At 45.3% G+C, this 22,184-nt stretch overlaps 1 protein-coding gene across 1 annotated transcript; it reads right to left on the bottom strand.

Moving 5' to 3' along the window:
- Positions 1-1,700: 1,700 nt before the first annotated feature.
- On the bottom strand, positions 1,701-18,831 carry NKAIN1 (Na+/K+ transporting ATPase interacting 1). The gene is made up of 5 exons (XM_015423378.1): positions 18,763-18,831; positions 13,124-13,321; positions 6,946-7,006; positions 4,094-4,175; positions 1,701-2,171 (listed from the first exon to the last, which is right to left on the bottom strand). Exons 2-5 carry the CDS (start codon positions 13,304-13,306, stop codon positions 2,162-2,164), a joined length of 336 nt encoding a protein of 111 aa, XP_015278864.1. The 5' UTR covers positions 13,307-13,321; positions 18,763-18,831; the 3' UTR covers positions 1,701-2,161.
- Positions 18,832-22,184: the final 3,353 nt, after the last annotated feature.

Raw genomic sequence — 22,184 nt, 5'->3', positions numbered from 1 at the left:
GGTAGAGTGGTAAAGTAGGGATTTAGCTAGACTTGCCTGGTATCGGGATAAGACAATTGCAACATATTCCAGGCTGACTTTTATGAGAAACCTAGGTCGTACAGTGGAGGCAAGAACCCAAAATGGCAGTATCAGTGGTTAAGAAGGGTGTGAGAATGGATATATCCAAAGAGTAAAGTAGGAGCAATTTGTCAGTGGATATCATGCTACTGTAATCCTGGTGGTGGAAAGTTCTACCAAGTTGCAGCTGATTTATGGTGACCCCATGGATTCCTTGGTAGTCTCCCTTCCAAGTACTAACCAGGGCCAACCCTGCTTAGCTTTCAAGATTTGATGAGACCAGGCTAGCCTGGGCCACCCAGGTTTGGGCTAATGTAGTCCTAGACTTCCTGCATTTTCCTATCTGGAGATTCTGGGAAGTGAAATTATTTTGTCTCTAGAAATTTCAGGACGTGAATGATTTCTGAAATGCAATATGGATCTAGCCAAAGACATTTCGGCTAAAGTTATCCAGTTCAGATTCTTGGCCCTGTTTTATCATGGATACATCTACCATGCTAACTGCTTATACAAAGGGTTTCAGATCTACAGCATGCTGAATTTTTAAATTATTATTATTTACCGGCCTCTGCAAAATTACAAATAGCTAGAAAACAGGTTTTAGAAAGACGTAACCAGAGTGTGATGCTTGGCTATCTAATGTTTTGGAAACGCAGATCCATTAAATATTTTCTGCATTTTGTTAGATAAGGGTAAAGGTTTTTGATTTTCTGATGGAATGGGTACATCCCACAGCCATAGGAACATTCAATGGAGTATGAGATATGTTCTAACAGATTAATCAAACTCCCCTTTTTTCAGTCTAATCTGATGTGCCCTTATTGACTTATATTTATTTCTTTTTAAATGTGGAAAGTACACATTTTTTTAAAAAGTACACTTTTTTTAAAAAAAGATTTTTTTAAAAGGCATGGATTTGTAGCCAGTCTCAGAAATGCTTGAATCCTGTAAGCTTCCTGTAACTTAATAAGAGGGATTTCACCACAAATTTACAAAAAGACAGCTGTGATTCCAAGGCCCTTTGGACATATTTGTCATATGACTTGAAGCTCACGCGGGGGGGGGTGGGTGGCCACTTTAAAGATTTTGGGGGGAAGTATCTAGTAATATGCAATTGTGGCATTATAAAATAACATGCCAACTCAGAATACGCCACCCTTATACTGAGTCAGACAATTGGTCCATCTAGCTCAGTATGGTCTGTATGCCATGGTTCTCAGGCAGAGAAAGATCATTCTTTAACCCCTGCAACCCCTGGAGATGCTATGGATTGAACCTGGGAACTTCTGCATGCAAAACGGGTGCTTCACAAGGGACACTCAGATGCTTGCCCAAATATGCCTGTATTTAAATCTGTCTTGATGGTCACAGAAAAAAATTTGGCCTTCTTGTGATATTAATTTCAAAAAACAAACAAATGAAAGAGATGCTTATTTAAATAGTCAAACTGATAGAAAACCCCTAGGGCGAAGAGGAAGCAATAAACCGATTCCAGGCCCTATTCAAATCATCTTTTTCCAGAATTCCCAAATTCCACTCTCTATTGTAACATCTCTTGCTGCTAATACCGCATTGCAAAGCCATTTGCTCATCAGCAAACAAAGACATTAGTAAGGGATCCAGAACAAGGTGTGGTTCCTCTTCTACTTTTTTTTTCACTGAAAAAGATCCTCCTTAGAAATGGCATTTTTCCTTGCCCTTCCCTGAAAAATAATATTGCCCTAAGCTTGAGGTTCTTTGCTAGATGGAGTTATCAGGAGCACGCAAACACTGGCCAGCAGGTAGAGAGTTGTGCTGCTTTTCGGTTCCTGAGTGGAACAGTTTGATCTGTGAGCGTGCGAATGGGAAAACTCCTGTCGCCACAATCTTAGCATAATGCATGGATGCTCTTGTGACTCTGTGGAAGAGTTCAAAAAACAAGCAACCGAGAAAGCAAGATGGAGTCCACGCGCTGTCTCCCAACAGTCCTCTGGTCACACAAATCTCTGGCAGGGGTATCCACCGTTTGCCTTCAGATGAATACGTCTGATTCGGCATCCTGCTTGCCTTTTGCTGTTTCACAGATCCCAAACGCCGGTTCATGGGCGAGTGATGTTAAATGTTATCCAGAGCTGAAAGGACAAAAGAAAAGTAAAGGTGTGTCATGTAGGAAAGCAGTGAAGCACTGCGAGGCTTCAATGATATTAAAGCATCTTTGCAGAATCCAAAGCAGCTCCCTTAAGAGCATGTGCATAAACACACATGTACATCTCATCTGATGATGTAATCTTTTGCAGAATTATTCCAGACCAAACCCATTGATTCTAGGCCAAACCCATTGGTTTCAAGGGTCTTAAAACTGCAATAATACTGCACAGAATTGCACCAAAAAAAGTTTATATTTATTTATAGAAGGGGCAACCAAGATAATCATATCTGTATAAAGGAAGACTTTGTTAGAGGACCTTTCCTATGTGTGCTTAGTCACTTCCAATTCATGATGACCATCCTAAGATGGAAGCAAATTGATGGCACTTAACACACACACACACACACAAATTGCATCAGTGCTTAGTCCTCGTGGCGCTTTCTTACATGCCCGGGGAAATGCTGATCGCCACCTTGGGGTCAGGAAGCAATTTTTCTCCAGGCCAGTTTGGCTGGAGATTCTGGAGGTTTTTTGTCACCTTCTGGGCGTGGAACAGTGGTCACTGGGTGTGTGTGTGTGAATTTCCTGCATTGTGCAGGGGGTTGGACTAGATGACCCTGGAGATCTCTTCCAACTCTGTGATTCTATGATGGTCATAAACATGGATGGCTTTAAAAGGAAAAGAGAGAGGAGGAGGAGAAGAGACTGGATTTTATACCCCACCCTTCACTTGGAGTCTCAGAGTGGCTTACAATCTCCTTCCCTCCCTCTACCCGCAACAGACACCCTGTGAGGCAGGTGGAACTGAGAGAGCTCTGAGAGAACTGCTCTTGAAAGAACAGCTCTGAGAGAGCTGTGGCTGGCCCAAGGTCACCCAAGAGCTGCATGTGGAGGAGTGGGAAATCAAACCTGGTTCTCCCAGATTAGAGTCCGCATTCCTAACCACTACACCAAACTGGTGGTTTGACAGGAGTTTAGACAGATTCACAGAGAAGTGGTCCATCAATGACTACTAGCCAGGGTGACTAAAGGGAACCTCTATTTCCAGAGGCAGTCAACCTCTGAATCCCAGTGCTATAACACCAAGGGAAGGCCTCAGCCTCTATGGTTTGTTTGTTGGTCCTCCAGGGCAACTGTTGACTGCATTAAACAGGATGCTGGACTAGATGGTCACTAGTCTGATCCAGCAGGGCTCTTATGTTCTTATATGCCAGAAGAGACTGAACTGAGGTCCAAATAAAATAATATGGCAGGGAATCCATGACTGGAACTTCTACTTTAAAAGTTAAAAGCATTGATATGGTGGTGGTGGGGGGGTGAAGTAGGAGGGCATTAGGACCACAGTGCTGGGAGAGAAGGTTTTGATTAATGGCAGCTGGGAGTTACCGTTATGAAGATGTACACTGTTATAATTTCTGTTGGACTGGAATGTTTTTATGTATTGTTGCTCATTTCCATAAGCTGCCTTGGGTCCCCTCTTGTAAGTGCGGGACAGGTGAGATAAAATATTTTAATAAATAAAAGGAAATGAACCATTTTCTGCCTCTAAATTAGAGGAAATCCCTATTCAGACCTCCTGTATTCTTGCTTTTAGGTTGAAAACTGCTGCAAGGAGAGGTGTCTGATCTTCGATTCTGGGAAAGAGAGAATCTAAATATAAATCTCCCCACACGCACACCAATTTGCTATTTTCTGAACCAGGAAAGCTATACAGGTACCATAAGGATGTATATATTTAGAGTACCCCTTTCCCAGTACCACCAATTCAACTGCACACTGCTGCCTCCCCACAGCTAATTTCAACTTAACCCCCCCCCCCAAAAAAAACCCCAATGGCGATCCAGTTACCCTAACCCCCATCTTCAGGTTGTCCACGCGCATCCCTGATCCCCACATGTTGCTTACGTATACAAAGGCTGTAGCTGTAAGTGTGACATCTTTTGTGGAGCCTGATAGCCGTACGAGTCAAATCCTCCGATGAAATCAACTGTGGGGCAGCAAGAGGAGAAGAGAGACATTGAATAAGAAACGGTTCAAGGTCCACATACTAAGAAACTGCACGTCTGCAGTTCCTTCCTAATCCCACTCTCTGGTCAATGGGATACTTTCCCAAGAATGGAGTCAACACAAGAACACCTTTTGTGTACCAATGCAAAAGCACTTGTATATCATCTCAAACACAACAGCCCATGCCCTGCCAGTCCACTAAGCAATGTTTTAAGCCCTCCTCTGACTTTTCAGCTCCCAACAGCAGGGTCCTTGGGCTGGAGGAACATCTTCTTGCCAATGGTAGGATACCACCCAAAATCCATAACTTACTGCCTCCTGCCCTTCTTCCATTATAACCCAGTGAGGCAAATTAGGCCAAGAGACTGGCTCAAGATCACCCAGTGGCTGATGGGGACTTGAGCTGACAATTGTCCAGTAATCAAGGGAGAACAAGTAAACGTGAAGTCACAAGTAACTAGTGAAGGGAATCCTCTAAGGATTCCAGGAACCCCTTCCCTTCTGCTGCATAAAAAAAGTTACTTTTCAGTGGTGGAAAACAAACTTGTGACTCAACCTATGGAAGCTCATTAGATCCACGCTTCTTGTCCGCGTGGAAAGCAAATTTCACAAATGGTAAATCAAACAGTACTAAGGCTGTAGTCCAATGCAATGGGGGGGGGGAGTGCCGCCAAGCAATGCTCCCTCTAAGTTGTGGAGTCTTGTGAGCAAAAATTCTACTTTGTGTGCTGCTGGCATTAAAGTTGTGAGCTACTGCATAAATTAGTTTGCTCTGGAGCCATCCTTCCTGAGCTAAGACAAAAACGTGAGCCAGAGGCGAAAAAACTGTGAGCTAGCTCACACTAACTCAGTTTAGAGGGAACACTGCCACCAAGTCACACAGCCAACGTATGGCGATCCCACTGGGATTTCAAGGCAAGATATGTTTAGAGGTGGTTTGCCATTGCCTGGCTCCACGCAGTGACCCTGGGCTTCCTTGGTGAACTCCCATTCAGGGCCAACCTCTGCTTAGCTTTCAGAATCTGACGAGATCAAGCTAGCCTGGGCCATCCAGTTCAGGGCACTTGCCAAGGAATAATATGATGCACCTACCTAGAAATAATATTTACAGGGATTCCTTCCAAGGAAACACTTAGAAATTGGCTATGAGGCAATACTTCTTAAAAGGCAATTATATTTGTTTATATGATTTCTGTCTGGGAGGTAAACAAACAAGCCATATATGATCGGAGCAGGAGGTGTTCCAAACTACCTATAAGAGAACACACAGTACCAATCTTTCTCTCTAAGAAGAGGAACAGGCATATAAAATATGAAGCTGTTTGCATGGAAGAGGAGAGGGGCTGTGACTCAGTGGACGTGCCTCTGCTTCACAAGCAGGAGGTCCCAGTTTCAATCCCTGGCATCCCCGGTTCAAAGGACCAGGCAGTAGGTGATGGGAAAGACCAGAAAACTGGGAGAGCTGCTGCCTGTCTGAGTAGGCAATACTGACCTTGATGGACCAAGGGTGTAATTCAGTGCAAGGGAGCTTTATGAGTTTCTCGATTTTCATTTTTACTGGGTATTTTTTGGGCTGGACAGCAACAGGCACCATTTGATCGATGTTATTAATTACATCAATATGCTGTACTTTTTAAAACAAAATCAAGCAGCAGAAAATGACCCAAATGATTGTATCCAGCAGCTTCCCTGCTTGATACATGGGCAAAAGCCCATCCTCCCAGCTTATATGTTCTTTCTGGTGCTCCCCCCTCCACTACTGAGTCAAAGATGTTTTTAATACACTTTTAATATTAGTTCTGCTGGTGCCGTGCTTCAATCTCATCTTTTAATGGAGTATCTTATTAGGTTTGGAAATGAATGAATGTTGTCAAAAATCGGAGCTCCCTGAATGTTGTTAGAAAAGACAAAGGGAGCCAGGCACGGGGAATGGGAGGGGACTGGTTTCGGACGGCACTCAGGGCTCTAGGATGCCAGATATGATAATTCTTGTAATTTGGTGCTCTGTAAATGGGTTCTTTTCATGTGGAAAGTTTATTAATTTTTTTTGTCAAATACAATATAAACCGCAGGCCGCCAGGAGGAAATAAGCCCTTGCCAGATCCCAATGCACATAAGATATTTATTACAATAGGCTGTGCCCTATTTCACGCAAAAAGGTTTTTAATTTTCCAATATATCCATTTCATAACCTTGTCAAAATGCAAGCTCTAGGGCAGCAGCTGGATTTTATTCAGAGGAATGGCTCTGAATAATTTCCTCCCAGCACCAGGGCTCATCTTTCCTCCAAGGAAGTTCGGAGATGGGTGGCGGGATTCCCCATCAGGGCACCATCCAAACTATGGAAAGATCCAGGCCGATGCCAAGGTCACTGAACCACTGCAGATTCACCAAGAGCCCCCCCCCCAACCCTCCTTCAAGCAATATATACTTAACAGATGGAACTCACTGCCACAAGATGTCGTGATGGCCATTAGCATTGTAGACAGAGAGGAATGACAGACAGGGTGGGACAGACAGGATGGATTGATAAACTTATGGGGTTGGCAAGGAATGGAGAGAGAAAACTTGCTTCCAGAAGCTTTCCCTCACAGAAGAGTTTGTGTGGGAGGAACTGGAGCCGTATGCCCCTTTATTCACCTCAGCTTTGCCATTGCTGCTTGTGTTCATGCCTGTGCCAACCCCCACGCCCCAAGCACTCCAGTTCACTGGGCACTGCCACCAATGTGACTCACAGCCGGAATACTTACAGCTGTCTTCTTCTTCCATAAATACTTTGCTGACGTAGCAGGCGTAGACAAATCCAAAGAGCTTTAAAACAGAAAGAGAGAGACAAAGAAAGCTAATTATCTGAATGTATGGAAACAAGGGCAATTTGGTGAGCATCCAAAACCGTTGTGATGAAAGAAGTTGAATTTTGCCTGTACCTCGAATCATTTGTATGACCTTGGAGCACGCCACATTCCACTGGTCCCCTCACTTTCATTGGCAATACTGGAATGATAATGCTGTCCTACCTTTCAGGGCTGCTGTTATTGTTTTTTTGCCATCAAGTCACAGCTGGCTTATGGTGACCCCTGGTGGTCAAGGCAAGAGACATTCAGAGGTGGTTTGCCATTGCCTGCCTCTGCCTAGCAGCCCTGGGTTTCCTTGGAGGTCTTCCATTCAAATACTAGCCAGGACCAACCCTGCTTAGTTTCTGATATCTGATGAAATCGGGCAAGCCTGGGCTATCCAGGTCAGGGCACTGTAAGGATTACAATCAGATAATATGTGTGATTTATATTATACATGGACACACACCCACCCTGCTCTTATAGTGCCATCCTATGCAAAGTTGCTTCAGTTTAAGCCACTTAGTACAGGCTGACAGTCTCTGAACCCCGGGGTCCCCTTTAGTCATCACGGCGAGGGTGGCACTGCATTGAAAGGCAGCTGCTATGATACCATTAAAAACATCTTACAAAAAAACGGTCAGGGCACAAATACGCATAAGCACCCCAACGTGTACATAGGAAACTGAAAACTGAAGGTCTCCCATGTGCTTAAAACACTCAACGGAGTTATACAAATGGTCGTTATTAGCAATTAAATGGAATGCACTTAAATCCAGGCCTCTGTGCATTTTCGCCGGTCAGAAAACAAAATCAAAATGCTATGGCTTGTATAAATTATGCAAATCCGCATGCTTTTTATTTATTTTTGCATTATTCATTCTGAGCAAGAAACTGGCAATCACTGACGCATGCTCCATCAGCCTTTCTTGGGCTCCTGAAAATTCAGTAAGCACTGCATGAAGACTTTCAAAGTCACGGTCAAAACATCTGTCAGAAAACGGAGGCATATGTTTGTTTACTTTCCCCCCCATGATAAATGTGTTGTTGTTCTCCTTTATGGCCAAAGCACTTGCTACCCTCCTGAGAACTGCATGCAAGCAGCTCTGCTTTCTCTAGGCTTGCCTGGCCTCCCCAGCTACTGGTGGCGGGTGGAGTTGCCAGCTCCAGGTTGGGAAATCCCAGATTTTGGGAAGACAGGGGACAGTACGGTACAGTGCCCTGGAGTCCACCCTCCAAAGCATCCATTTTCTCCAGGGGAACTGATCTCTGCAGTCCGGAGATGAGCTGTAGTTCTGGGAGATCCTCTGGGCCCCACTGGCGGGTTGTTGTTGTTTTGCCATTTCTAGCTCCTTCCTCCCCCTTCGCATGGCTAAAGCCTGGTTTACTCAGGCTGGACCATGAGCCAGTAGAATGCTGATGGGCTGCACCACTTCAGACTGCCAGGGGTGGATTCCAGTTTTAAATGCTCCCCAGTATTTTTCTATTAAGAGAAACTCCATGAAACTAGAAAACAAGCAAAACAGGAAGAAAGGTTTACCCCTCAACTTTACTTGTTGGGCTGATTTTCCAATTGCAGGGGGCTTTCAACACTCCAAAATGTAAAAAAAAACCCCATCTATAATCTGAAGAAGTGCTGTCCATTTGGCCACCTCAGCGTTCTACCCACCCTATTCCCACCTCATCCTCCTGAAGCATAAATCAGACTTTATTATATATATATACACACACAAACACACACACGTGTGTGTGTGTTTGTGTATATCTCTGTGTTATACTGAGTCAGTCCATTGAGCTGCCAAGCCCAGTACTGTTTTGGCGGTGTTTCTGTGATCTCAGGTAGAACTCTTTCTTTCCCAGCGTCTGTTATGCAAAACCCTTTTAGTGGGGATGGAATTGGAGACCTCTGGCTTGAAAGGTAGCCGCTCTCCTACCAAGCAGCAGCCCTTCAAACTCTGAAATGCTGTCATTTCTCCAGTTTTTCAGAGATATTTGCCTCCACATCCCTGACGCCTTCTCTGCCATCCGTTTCTTTAACTCCAGTCAGGATTTCTGGTTCGTCTCGGGAAATGAGGAGCCCCCCCCCCCCTTGTCATCTTTCCTTTTCTAATCAGACAGTGCCCCTTTCTAAAAAGTATCATGTTCAGTTATGGAAGTTCCCAGATCTATTGGGGTGGGGAGAAGAAAGGGGAACTGGCTGGCAAGGAAAGATGAGTCAGGCCTACTCCTGGCACACCTGTAGCTTCTTGAGGTTGTTCATGGTGAATAATTAAAAGTGGGCTTTATACTCAACTATTCAACAGTGTCTGGTGTGCCATTTCAGCCTTAACTAAGAGTACAGTGATACGTTCCTGGATGGTCACATAGACTTTATTTCTGTAGCTGTGTTCAGACAAACATCTCTGCTTGAGTGGGACGGGTATGGCCTTCCTTTGGCCTTGTGACATAGGCCCTTCATCATGCTAATTCTTACTATCCTTGAGAGCCGAGGTGGAACAGGAGGGGCACAACAACCAAGCACAATAAGCCCTCAGTAGCCACCACCATGCTGTAGGTGGATACCTCCATTTCTAGGTCAGTACTCCTGCCTGAGAACCCTTCTCTTCCATCTCCTGCTTTGTTGGACAGTGCATCAGCCATATTGGTGAAACTTTGCATCTCCATGAATGGGAACAGGGCCCCTGAGATTGTCTTTGGAGGCCCCTATGCTGTGCCCTGAGGTCCCTGCCTCTAGCAGTTTAGCAGATAGTGACTAGAGAGTGACAGGGATTTTTCAGTGGTGGCACCTCAGCTGAGGCAAAATCCTTCCCAGAAGAGCTCATCTGATGCTATTTCATATTCAATAATTGTATATTTAATGTCACCAGTGGTCTTTGTTGTTTGTTTTTAGTGTGTGTTTTTAGATCTACTAAGGCTAGTTCAGATACTAGGTGATTAATGTTATTCTATATATGGAATTATGGAACAATTTATCGAATAATTATTCTAACAAGCAAATAATGACTGTTTTAATATGGAAATGTTAAATTGTTTTCTTTTGGATTGTAAATTGCCATGCAGACTTTCAGAAATGAAGAGATGAGATTCAAATCTTAGGGTTTTAAGGGTTTCTTTTTAAAGAAGAAGAAGAATTAGCTTTTATACCCCACTCTTCACTACCCAAAGGAGTCTTGGAGCGGCTTACAATCACCTTCCCTTCCTCTACCCACAACAGACACCTTGTGAGGTAAGTAGGGCTAAGAGAGTTCTGAGAGGACTGTGACTGACCCAAGGTCACCCGGCTGGTTTCATGTGGAGGAGCGGGGAATCAAACCCAGTTCTCCAGATTAGAGTCCACCACTCTTAACCCTTAACCACTGCACCACACTGACAGACTGTACACAGCGTGAATACTGGATTCCCTAATTACTGGGGAATTTCAGACAGGTGCTTTCTCCCGGTAGGGAACCGATTCTCAACCGGGTGCTGGTCTGTCATTTCAGACAGAACCCGGTTGAGAATCGGTTCCCTACCGGGATCTGACTGCCATTTCACACTGAAAAGTCTCTGTTCCGTATAGGAACCGGGAGGGAAGCGATTTACCTGTCAACCGCTTCCGAGGAGTCTCCCGTTCCCTCTCCCGGTTCCGATACGGTTCTTTCCCGCCTTTTTTCGGCCGCGCGGGCCCTTTTTTGCGGCGCGGGGGTTTTTTTTTTTTTTTTGAACGTTCGGCTTATAGCGATATATCGATATAACGCTATAGCGATCCCATTGGAATACATTGGAATACTGGTATATCGATATATCGCTATAAGACGGACTTTTTTTAAAAAAAAAAAAGTGGGGAAACAAAGCGGGGCGTGTGTGAAATGCCGAACCACTTGAGAATCGGCTACTTTCCGGTAGGGGCAAGCCGTGTGTGAAACAGCAGCCCTGTACCGGTTCATCTGGAAACGGAAGACTCCCGGCTTGAAACCGGGAGAAGACAGGTAATGTGAAATTCCCCCCTATTACTGCTGACAGATTCATCTTCCCAACAACAAACTGCTGTGATGACTTACTTAGCACTCACTGTGCATGAAACAGTTCGTGGGATACACTGGTTAGACTGTCAATGTGACAGAACCAGGGGTCATTTCCTGCAGGAGCGCACAGGAGCGGAGCTCCGGCAGTAAAGAGCCCAGGGGGCAGGCACATGCAACAAGCCCCGCCCCCTGCTCCCAGCAACCCTCAGTCAGAGCAAGAAGCAGCCAGGTATGTTGCAGAGCCAAAACAGTCCAAAACAGTCCAGTGGCACCTTTAAGACCAGGTTTTATTAAGGTACAAGCTCTCCCTCCTCTGCGAGAGCAGATCTGCCCCCCCCCAATAGCTAGCAATCCAAAACAGTCCAGTGGAGCCTGAGCGGTGGGTGTTGCCTTCTGACACACTTCTGGTGATGTCAGGGGGTGTGGCATATGCAGATAAGTTATGCTAATGAGCTCCTGCACCTCTTTTTCTACAAAATGACCCCTGGACAGAACCTGGGTTCAAATCCAACAAACAAACAAACTGGGCCCTCCGTTTCACTTCAGGAACTTCCCAGAGTTGTTTTGAGGAGAAAGGCTGGGAAGGAGAAATCTGGGTATACTACCCTGAGCTCTTTTGGAGGGAAGACAAGAATCAAAACACAGTAAACATAGACATACTAATAGGAAGTGCCAGAGAGTTGTAAATAGGTCTCCTATTTTATTTGTTTGTTTGTTTATTTGTTTGCTTAATTTGTATCCTGCCCTCCCAGCCAAGGCAGGCTCAGGGCATATATATAACACAGCAGGATATGTTAAAATACAGAATTTAAATTAAAACCTCAACATATAAAATCATAGGTACTAGTAAACATAGGTACTAATAGGTGCTAATAACTGAAGGCAGCAATCTCTTGGCATCCAGATGGTCAAGTACCACTATAGTCTGGGTTCTTGCCAGGCTGTTGGTTATTAAGTTGGTGCTGGTATTGGGTGCCGGTATTGGGGCCAGGGCCATAATATTGGGAGGCGGCACCCTAGTCAAAAGTCTGGTGGAAGAGCTACGTTTTACAGGCCCTGCAGATACTCAATGTAAAGTATTCAGAGAGACACTGTGGTTCTAAGCTGTGGAGTCTTGTGAGCAAAAATTCTACTCTGTGAGCTACTGGTATTAAAATTGTGAGCAAGTGATTTGGCTTCTGCATAAATTAGTTTGTTCTGGAACCATTCTTCCTGAGCTAAGACAAAAATGTGTGAGCTGGAGGCTAAAAAACTGTGAGCTAGCTCACACTAACTCAGCTTAGAGGGAACACTGGTTCAGTGGTAGAGCATCTGCTTTGCATGCAGAAGATCCCAGGTTCAATCCCCAGCATCCCCAGCTAAAAGAACCAGGTAGCAAGTGATGTGCAAGACCTTGACTTGAGACCCTGCAGAACTGTTGCCAGTCAGAACTGAGCTTCATAGACCAAAGATCTGACTCAGCATGGCAGCTTTATGTGTATTTGGTTAGGAAAGGCTGTAGCTTAGTGACAGATCATGCAGAAGGTTCCAAGTTCAGTCCCTGACATCTCCAGTTAAAAAGGATCAGGGAGTAGATGATGTGAAAAATCTCTGTATGAGTACCTGGAGAGTGGATGCCAGTCAGACTGGACAATATTGGCCTTGATAGACCAAGGATCTGACTCAGCAGAGCTTCCTGTGTTCTTGTTAAGGGGAAGGGCCATGGTTCAGTGGCAGAACAACTACCTTCCACGCAGAAGGTCCCAGGTTCAATCCCCGACATCTCAAGTTAAAAGGATCAGGTAGGAGGTGATGTAAAAGACCTCCTCTGTCTGAGCCCCTGGAGAACTGCTGCCAATCAGAACAGACAATACCAACATTGATGGAACGATAGTCTGACTCAACATAAGACAACTTCATGTGGTTAAAAAAAGTCTTAAATTATTCAGAAAGTCCCTCCAGTTTCAGAATAAAAAATAAAATCCATTCTGTAAATCTAGCATACATTGTAATCAGCTTGGTACAGGGAGAGCAGAAGCATATCCGGTGTCTTTGTTGTCGTTATAGGGCAGAAGCAGAATCGGTGGGAGAGAGACGTGGGTACCACCTACCGCAAGGAATATCTGCATCGCACTGCTCACCACCTCGATATACTGGTAATCCAGCAAGCACCCAGTGACTGTGATGACATGATGGTCCTCGATGGCCAGGTCAGAGTTCATGATGGGGGTCACCAGGCAACCAGGCCCATTCTCCATCCACCATGAACGATGCAGCGAAGTATTAAAGGTCATGATGAAGTCTCGGTCCTGAGGGAGGAGGGAAAAACAAAAGAGGTGGCGAGGCAAGCTTGAGGACTGGCAATCAACAGCTCTCAAGCACACAACCTGATGGCATCATGAAGATAAGCTGAAAGGGTGGCTAGAGACAACAAAAATCACACCGCAGATAGAATATCTGCTCTACATGCAGAAGGATTGAGGCCAGTCAGAGGAGACAATAATGACCTTGGTATACCAATACTTTGCCTCAGTCTAAAATAGATTCATGTGCTCAGGAACATCATACCAAGAAAGCACCAGAAGGCCGGGTCCCAAAACTGCATTGCTGGGCTTACAGAGTTTGGTGCAATAGGAAGAGAAAAACCCCACTGTCACCCAAACCTGAATCTGATACTTCATGTACTCCTGGAAGTTGGTGTAAAAATGTAAATAAATAAAACAACTCCAGAGATCATATTACAGATTCTGCTATATCTAATTCAGTTTGTCTCTCAACGTTTGCTAGAATTCCGTGATGTGTTAGAGCCAGCTTTATTTAGTTGTTAAGAGTGTCGGACTGAAATCTGGGAGACCCAGGTTCAAATCCTGACTCAGCTATGGAAACGCACTGGGTCCCCTGGGGTGTCGCACTCTCAGCCTAGCCTACCTTGCAGGATGGTATTTGTGGGGATAAAATAGAGGAAGGGGGAGGAAGGGACAATGCTGTAAGATGTTTTGGGTCCCTACTGAGAAGAAAAGTGGACAGTAAATTTCTAAATACATTTGTGAGTGTAAAGTGCCACCAAGTTGCAGCTGACTTATGGCAACCCCAGCAAGGGGCATTCAAGGCAAGTGAGAAGCAGAGATGCTTTGCCATGGTCTTCCTCTGAAAAGTCTTCCTTGGTGGTCTCTCATCCAAGTTCCGACTCTGTTTAGCTTCTGAGCTCTGTCGAGATCAGGCTAAACTGTGGATGGAGGTCACAACATTGGAGAAAGTAGGGTTTAAGTCACCCCCCTCCTTGATACCATTTACTCTGTCAAAATGACCTTGGTGATTCCTTTAAACCCAGCTTAGGGGAAAAGACTCTTACTGTGCCTGTCTTTGTCCCCACTGGAATTTAAACCAGTCCAGAGGGACCAACTCCAATTGGGAAAATGGTGTGAGGAGATTAAGGACAAAAATGGTCTAAGCCTAAACTATTTGCAGTGTAATCCCAACCAGATGTTCTGCTCCTCAGCCAAACCCCCTCCCAGCTTGCATATATAACCTGCCTAGGCAACATGTCTTTTTCTTCCCTCCGGCATGGCTTGCAAAGTCTCCGGCTCCCCTAATCTTTCTAGCCCACAGCCCACATCCTCCCGCCACCTGATGCACACGACACTAATTTACTGAAACAGCTGGCTGGTGTTGGACTTCCTTCCAGGACTGACCAGCTCTAATCAATATGTCTGGCCAAACTGAAAAGAGATTCGATTAAGGGATTTAAGCCCCGCTTGAAATGGCTGCTCTTGCTTCAGATGCAGCGACTGACAGGTCTGAAGTCTCTTCGCCCAGGGGAATTCGCACTAGCTGCTATTGGAACTGATGCCTACTTGGTCACATGCAGTATAGGGGGCTATCAGAACACTCTGCAGGAGTGACCCACCCTTTTTTGGCTCTTGTTTCTGAATCTTTGGCTCTTTTAAAATTGAATATACAGAAATGGTCTGGTCAAGATCTCCTGGCTGACAGTCCATAATTTGACATGTGGTTAACTTCTTTTTCATGTTTCTTAGAAATATAAGAAACTGAAGAATTCATTATATCTGAAGAAGTGAGCAGTTACTCATGAAAGCCCATCCCCTGCCATACTTTAAGGTGTTACAGGACTCTTGCTCTTTTCTACTGCTGCAGACAGACTAACACGGCTACCTATCTTGATCTATTAATTATATTGTTTATTCTTCCATGTATTTACACACTTGCTAACAGTGTATTGAATATTCTTTACAAGCCTATACTTGTCACATTTTTTTCACATTGTAGGGTCAGGTGGTGTTACAATACACCCCAGTTTTTATATACTTTTCTGTACCTGCATATTTGTGCTCATCTAGAGGGCCCAGGCAAGCTTGAACTCATCAGATCTCAGAAGCTAAGCAGGATTGAACCTAGTTAGTAGTTGGATGGGAGACTGCAAAGGAAGTCCAGGGTCACTATGCAGAGGCAGGCAACGGCAAACCACTCCTTTTTGTCCTTTGCCTTAAAAACCCTACAGGGTTGACAGAAGTTGGCCGTAATTTGACAGAACTTTCCTCCACACTCGTGCACCTTGTTTTTGTATTCCTTCAGGGTGTTCCTTCTTGTTTTCTCTGTTGTAGAGTGGGGATTTGAACCAGGGACCTAGTCTGGTGTAGAAGAAGAAGAGAAGAGATTGGATTTATACCCCGCCCTTCACTTGGAGTCTCAGAGCGGCTTACAAACTCCTTTCCCTTCCCTTCCCCACAACAGACACCCTGTGAGGTGGGTGGGGCTGAGAGAACTCTGACACAAACTGCTCTTTTTTCAAGGACAGCTGTGCCAGAGCTTGTGACTGACCCAAGGTCACATCAGCAGGTGCAAGTGGAGGAGTGGGGAATCAAACCCGGTTCTCCCAGATTAGAGTCTGGCCACTTAACCACTACACCAAACTGGCTCTGTGGTTAAGTAGTTAAGAGCAGCGGACTTTGATCTGGAGAACCATGTTTGATTCCCCACTCCTCCACACGAAGCCAGCTGGGTGACCTTGGGTCAGTCACAGTTCTCTCAGAGCTGTTCTCTCAAGAGCAGTTCTCTCAAAGCTCTCTCAGCCCCACCTACCTCACAGGGTGTCTGTTGCAGGGAGAGGAAGGGAAGGAGATTGTAAGCCACTCTGAGTGAAGGGCAGGGTATAAATCCAACTCTTCTCCTCCTCCAACCACAAACACTTCTTTGGCACATCTTGAGATCATCAGAACCCATGCATAATCAGTCTAGAAGTAGGTGCCTACAAAGGAAGCTTTAAGCCTGACTCACTGGACGTCCAGATGGGAATGTTAGTAGCTCAGTGGTAGAGTACCTGCTTGGTATACAGAAGGTCTCCTGTTCACATGAATACATGGAGCCGCCTTATACTAAGATCCTTGACCTATCAAGATCAGTGTTTGCAGCTCTTTGGAGACGCAGGTGGAGGTCTTTCACAGCTATCTGATCCTGCTGACTGGAGATGCCAGGGACTGAACCTGGAAGCTTCGGGATGCAAAACAGATACTCTGACACTGAGCCAAGGCCTCTTCCCCTCTTCAATCATTAGCAACTCCAGGGATCTTAGGAAGCAATGCAAAGAAAGACCTCATCCCAAGACTTTGAAGAGCTGAACAGATAGCACTGGGCTCAACGGAAATGTGCTTTGACCAACAGGAGCCGTTTCAAATGTTCAGAAGCGCTAGCTGGAGAAGAGACTTCAGAAACCAAACACATTCTACTTGTTTCCCCAAGCAAGCTTGTGGGTCAGTCATTTGATGTTGCATACACTGTTCTTGCTGCAAAAGGTCTGCCTTTGTGAAAATATCTGTGCAAAACATGCAGTCTGATCCGGCACCATCCTACACATCTGCGAGGACAGAAATGCCCTAAATACACTGCCTAAAGGTAGGTGCAGCTGATAGCAGTGTACTCTAACATGATGTGTCAATTGCAACTAATCCAAGAAAACATGCACAGGATCCAGTTGAACAATGGAGGGATTAAGCAGACATCTCCTCCAAAGCTGTCGTTTGCTTTTTAATATTAATGCAAATTAATTCCAGTTCTCCTGCATCTGGTTGTGATGTGAAGCAATATTACGCATTCCACTCATTTTGACTTTTACTCCCTCCCCTTCTCCTCTGCAGGATGATTATAAAAATGATGACAATTTCAAATTCAGTACATCTTGCCATCTTTTGATCAGCCTCTGTTCAGCACTGAACACATGACAACACCCCTATAAGGTAGGCCAGTCCTTTTATCTCTACACTGCACCTAGGGGCTGAGGCAGTGTAGCTTACCTACCTGCCTCCCCAACATATTCATATCTCAGTTGAGCCAAAGGAAAAACTGAGGCATCCCTGATTGTTAATGTACAAGTATTTTCAGAAGGACTGATAGATTTAGAGGCAAACTAGACTTTACGTGGCACTCTCCTGAAGTTTTTTTAATGAAAAGAAGCCATGGGGAGGCTACAGATTTGACTGGAGACACGGTGGGGGAGGTGCTTAACCCTTTGGTGTAGTGGTTTGGTGTAGTGGTTAAGTGCGCGGACTCTAATCTGGGAGAACCGGGTTTGATTCCCCACTCCTCCACTTGCACCTGCTGGATGACCTTGGGCAAGCCATAGTTCTGGCACAGCTGTTCTCGAAAAAGAGCAGTTTCTGTCAGAGCTCTCTCAGCCCCACCTACCCACAGGGTGTGTGTTGTGGGGAGGGGAAGGGAAGGGAAAGGAGTTTGTAAGCCACTCTGAGACTCCTTTGGGTAGTGAAGGGCGGGGTATAAATCCAACCTCTTCTTTTTCTTTTCCCTCTAGCCCAGAGGTCCCCAATGTTTTTGAGCCTGTGGACACTTGGCATTCTGACACAATGTGTTGGCCACAGCCACAAAATGGCTGCTGCTGCTGCAGGATACGGAGGTAGCCACTAAAATGGCTGCTGCCTCTTCAGTCATCAGAAGATCCTTGCTGTGGTGACAGCTACTGCCAAACCAATATCTCTAAAAAAAACCCTGCACAGCCAATCAAATCTCCAATGGTGAATCAAAACCTTTGCTAGGCAAATGCCCCACCTGGCCCCACCCACTTTTCTAAAAACCTTTGGTGGGCAGGGCACCAGGAAAGATGCTGGTGGGCATCAAGGCACCCACAGGCACCACGTTGGGGGACCCCTGCTCTAGTCTCTCTAACAGGGCCATCCTAAGCATCCTATTGATCCACAATCAAGTTGCAGCCCTGTTTTCTTCCTTCCCACTCACCAATATCCCGTAGTTTACAGAAACAAATGGGAAGTCAGCAGTATGATCCGTTTGTGTTTTCTTAGTATACTGGCATAGCAGTTTCAGATGGAGATTTCCCCCCCTCCCCAATTCCTCTCAAAAAGGACATTTCCCATTAAAGAGGCGTGTCACTTTCGATTGGAAGGCACACGTTTTTCGAAAAGATAACAAAACCGTCACCCCTTCAATTTGCAGAGTGGCACGCCATTTCAGATCTCTCCCGGCATCCTTTTCCATCAGCCCCGATACGCCGATTCTGCATGGCACCATCGGCGCACAGGAAGGAAGAAAGACATCTTCAAACAGCCATAGCATCTTTATGACACAGAGCCCCCTCCTGAACTCTAATCTCTATTTGACGGGTGCCGTTGCAGTGCAAAGATGATGGATGGAAAGCCTTAGGATTGTCAGGTGGATCAGTGGTTCGAGAAGGGCATGCACTCGGCGTGATTACTGAGGTAATTACCTGTGAAAGGTGTCCTACTTCCAGGTAAAAACAGATGATGAATGCATTCCATCCAACCCACAGCACGAGCCATACTGCATACTGGAAGGGGAGGGGGAGAGAGAGAGAGAGAGAGAGAGAGAGAGAGAAGGCAGGGTGATGGTCAAGAATGGTGCACGGAGGAGCCTGATAGCAGCAGATGAGACAGAATGCCTCGAGGCACTGCCTTGACCTCAATCACTCTGGGTCTAAAAGGCAACAGAAGGCGCTAGTAGATTCCCCAGGATTATGGGTCTGCCTCACAGTATATCTGACTCTATGCTGACTGCTTCAGAGGTCCCCAATCTTATTGAGCCTTGTGGTCATTTTGGGAAAGTTGAGAAAGGGTAGCGAGTGCCACCACAAAATGGCTGCCATGGGAGATGGGGCCAATCACAAAATGTCTCCCCTGAGGGCAAGTACAAAATACTGCAAAGTTCCAAGCCAAGTATCCTCCAATGAAGGGGGCAGATGGGTGCTCCCTGCAGCCCCAAAGATGATACCATCTTCTGAAGTATCTCCTACTTCAATGAAGTGGATGAAAGCCAGGAATGGCTCTTTGCTTTGGGGAAAGAAGCCGGTGGGCTCCAGAAAACAGCCTGGCCATGGGTGGTTTCCTGGAGATCACTGGTCTGCTCTGACACACAGCAAGCAACTGTGCTATACCCAAACACACTTCCCTCACCCCAACTATATGGCTGGAGACAATGGTGGCAGCAGGATCAGGCCTTACTGGAGCTATCTGCAGGACAGATGTCCATTTCAGTGGCCTCATCTAATTTCCGACACAGCTGAGACACTGAAGAATGCTGAGCAAATACTTGTGATGTGGCAACTAGAAGTCCCTTAAGGGGCAGCTTTACAACCTTTATAAAAAGGTACAGGTGATGATCAGCGATCCCCTATGAGGCCTCCAAATTGTCACACACTAACGTTTGTGGGGCAGCAGTCAAACATCTAGAAAATATAACCAGTTTTTCCCCAAGCATCAGCAATCTAAGATTCATGAGATTAGAAAACACGTGAAAAAGGTTTCCTTTATGCTGAAGTGCCCAGAATAGGACACAGCAAACACAACCCATAGGAAAAGCTTCAATTGAAGTCAAATTCTTGTGAAACATACAGGAAGCATATAAAAGCTTTCTACATGACCTGTTTGTTCCCTTAATTGATGTACATACCGCAGGCAAAATTGATCTACATACAGCCCCACACACTGCCCATGCACTATCACTGGTTTGTGAACACATGAAGGCAGTATGTGCATATGATCAGGAATGGAAGATTTGTATTCTCTTACCGTGAAGCTTCCTTCTCGGTGGTCCAGAGTGGGGCAGTCCTTGACTCCTTACTCCTGGGAAAGCACCTCCCCCTTCCGTAGGTAGGGCCGGCAAACTTTGATCCCAGAGGGGAGGGGCTTATCCTCTGATCCCCAGTCATACCGAAAGCCACCTCCGAGCTGCTGTAAATCCACTTAAAAAATAACTCCTTCCCCCTCAGACAACTGGGGAATACCATCACAGCCATGGGCTTAAACAAATACAAACCTGTATTTTAACCATTAGAGCAAACAAACAGCTACAGTCCACCACATCAAGTAATCAGTTAGACCATATTCATGAACAGCTGAACCACTGCAAAACGTAAAGGACCGGAAGTCGTGTCCATCAAGAGAGGGTGGGTAGAACTGCCCCACTCTGGACCACCAAGAAGGAAGCTTCACGGTAAGTGAATACAAATCTTCTATTCTCCGGTGGTCCCGGAGTGGGGCAGTCCTTGACGCCTTACTCCTGGGACGTAAAAAAGCAGTGCTCCCCCCAGGTGGGTCACACAACTTCCGGTGCCTACAGGGCCTGAAGGAGCACTCTACTTTCAAATGCTGCTTCTGCCGAGGCTAGTTTTTCAATCCTATAGTACTTTGTAAAGGAATAGACAAATTTCCATGTCACCACCTTACAAGTGACTTCTAGAGATGGCAAGGCCCTATATGCCGCCGATGTGACTGCCCCCCCATAGAGTGCCCTGTGACCCCTACCGGAGGTACTAACCCCTACACCTTGTATGTTCTTTCCCAGGGACAACTGACTAACATACCCAAACAAGGATTCAGTCTTTCTCAACCCCCTGGTCCTGTCCATATAGAAAACTCAAAACCCTACGCACGTCTAGATGATGCCAGACCATCACCATCTCATGGCCAGGGTTTGAAGAAAAGGAGGGAAGTACCATATCTTCCTATCTATGGAACCAGGAGTTAACTTTGGGGATGAACGCTGGGGCTGGTCTGAGGACGACCCTGTCGTTGTAGAAGGTACATAAAAATCTGTGTACTGACAAAGCTCTCAGCCCCAAAAACCTATGCGCTGAAGTGATCTCCACTAAGGAATTGTTTTCAGAGTAATATCTTTCATGGGACATGATGCCATTGGTTCAAAGAGCTCCCTGCATAGTGCTCGTAGCACTGCATTTAAATTCCTTTTTTTTAAGCCCCCGGAGGGGATTTTTTATTGCATTTTTATAACACTACAGGCTACAACAGAAAATGGGAGGGGGGACTACATTTATAGGATAAAGAAAGATACCCACTACTGACTAAAAACCCAAGAGAGGAGATCATCCCACCATCTTAACCATACATTTAGTCTTAATCCCGTTAATCTTACTGTAATGATTCCTTGTTTTATATGTGTGTGTGTCTCTTTAAACGTTTGGTTGCCTGGCTGTGTGATAAAATAGAGTGGTTGAAGAGACAAGTGTGGTGTGATTGGTGATTGACAGAGAGGGGGAGGGGTTTTAGAAGTGTTTCTGAGTAGATGAATAGGTATGTCTGTCGAGAGTGACAGTTACAGGTTTGACAGTTGATAAAGACAGTTGATAAGTTAGTTCTGAAGTCTGGGAGAGAAGTAGTCTTGTGTGTGATATAGGAGCTAGTTCTGTGTATGGAAAAAAGTTGAATGTATATGAAACAGTAAAGTAAAGTTTAAGAGAACAGAAATTATATGAATGTCTGAGTGACAGACTGGAGGGAAAGAAGAAACGTAGATGATCTTGAGTTAAAGAGTTACAAAGTTACCTGATAAATCCCTAAAGAGAAAAGGAGCAATGTGTGAGACACCAAACAATTGATCAGAATATTCACAATACCAGTTACTTTGTTATACCTTTTTATTTATGAAGTATTTCAATAAATCTACTTTTATTTAAACATACCAGCTGAAAGGAATCCTTCCTCAGGAACACTTAGTACCTTGAAAAGCCTTAAACTCGACCTACCTACCCAGTAATAGAAACAGTATAGTATAAAGGTTTGGAAAGCCTTAAATTTCCTGGTGGCAGCCGGCTATCCCCAATATAACAAAATAAAAAGAACACTTTTAAAGTGAAACCAGGCCTCCCCAGATAAG

Source organism: Gekko japonicus, unplaced genomic scaffold (genome assembly GCF_001447785.1).
Source record: "Gekko japonicus isolate JY-2015 unplaced genomic scaffold, Gekko_japonicus_V1.1 scaffold1743, whole genome shotgun sequence".
Taxonomy (NCBI): domain Eukaryota; kingdom Metazoa; phylum Chordata; class Lepidosauria; order Squamata; family Gekkonidae; genus Gekko; species Gekko japonicus.
This window is presented reverse-complemented; position numbering and strand designations above follow the sequence as displayed.

What these genes read in the sequence shown, in the direction of transcription:
- NKAIN1 (XM_015423378.1), bottom strand. Translation starts at nt 13,306, where the DNA reads ATGACCTTTAATACTTCGCTGCATCGTTCATGGTGGATGGAGAATGGG. An exon ending in CGATGCAGATATTCCTTGCG is followed by an intron (nt 7,007 to 13,123) that starts GTAGGTGGTACC and finishes TCTGTTTTAAAG; the next exon opens with CTCTTTGGATTTGTCTACGC. An exon ending in TATGGAAGAAGAAGACAGCT is followed by an intron (nt 4,176 to 6,945) that starts GTAAGTATTCCG and finishes GCTGCCCCACAG; the next exon opens with TTGATTTCATCGGAGGATTT.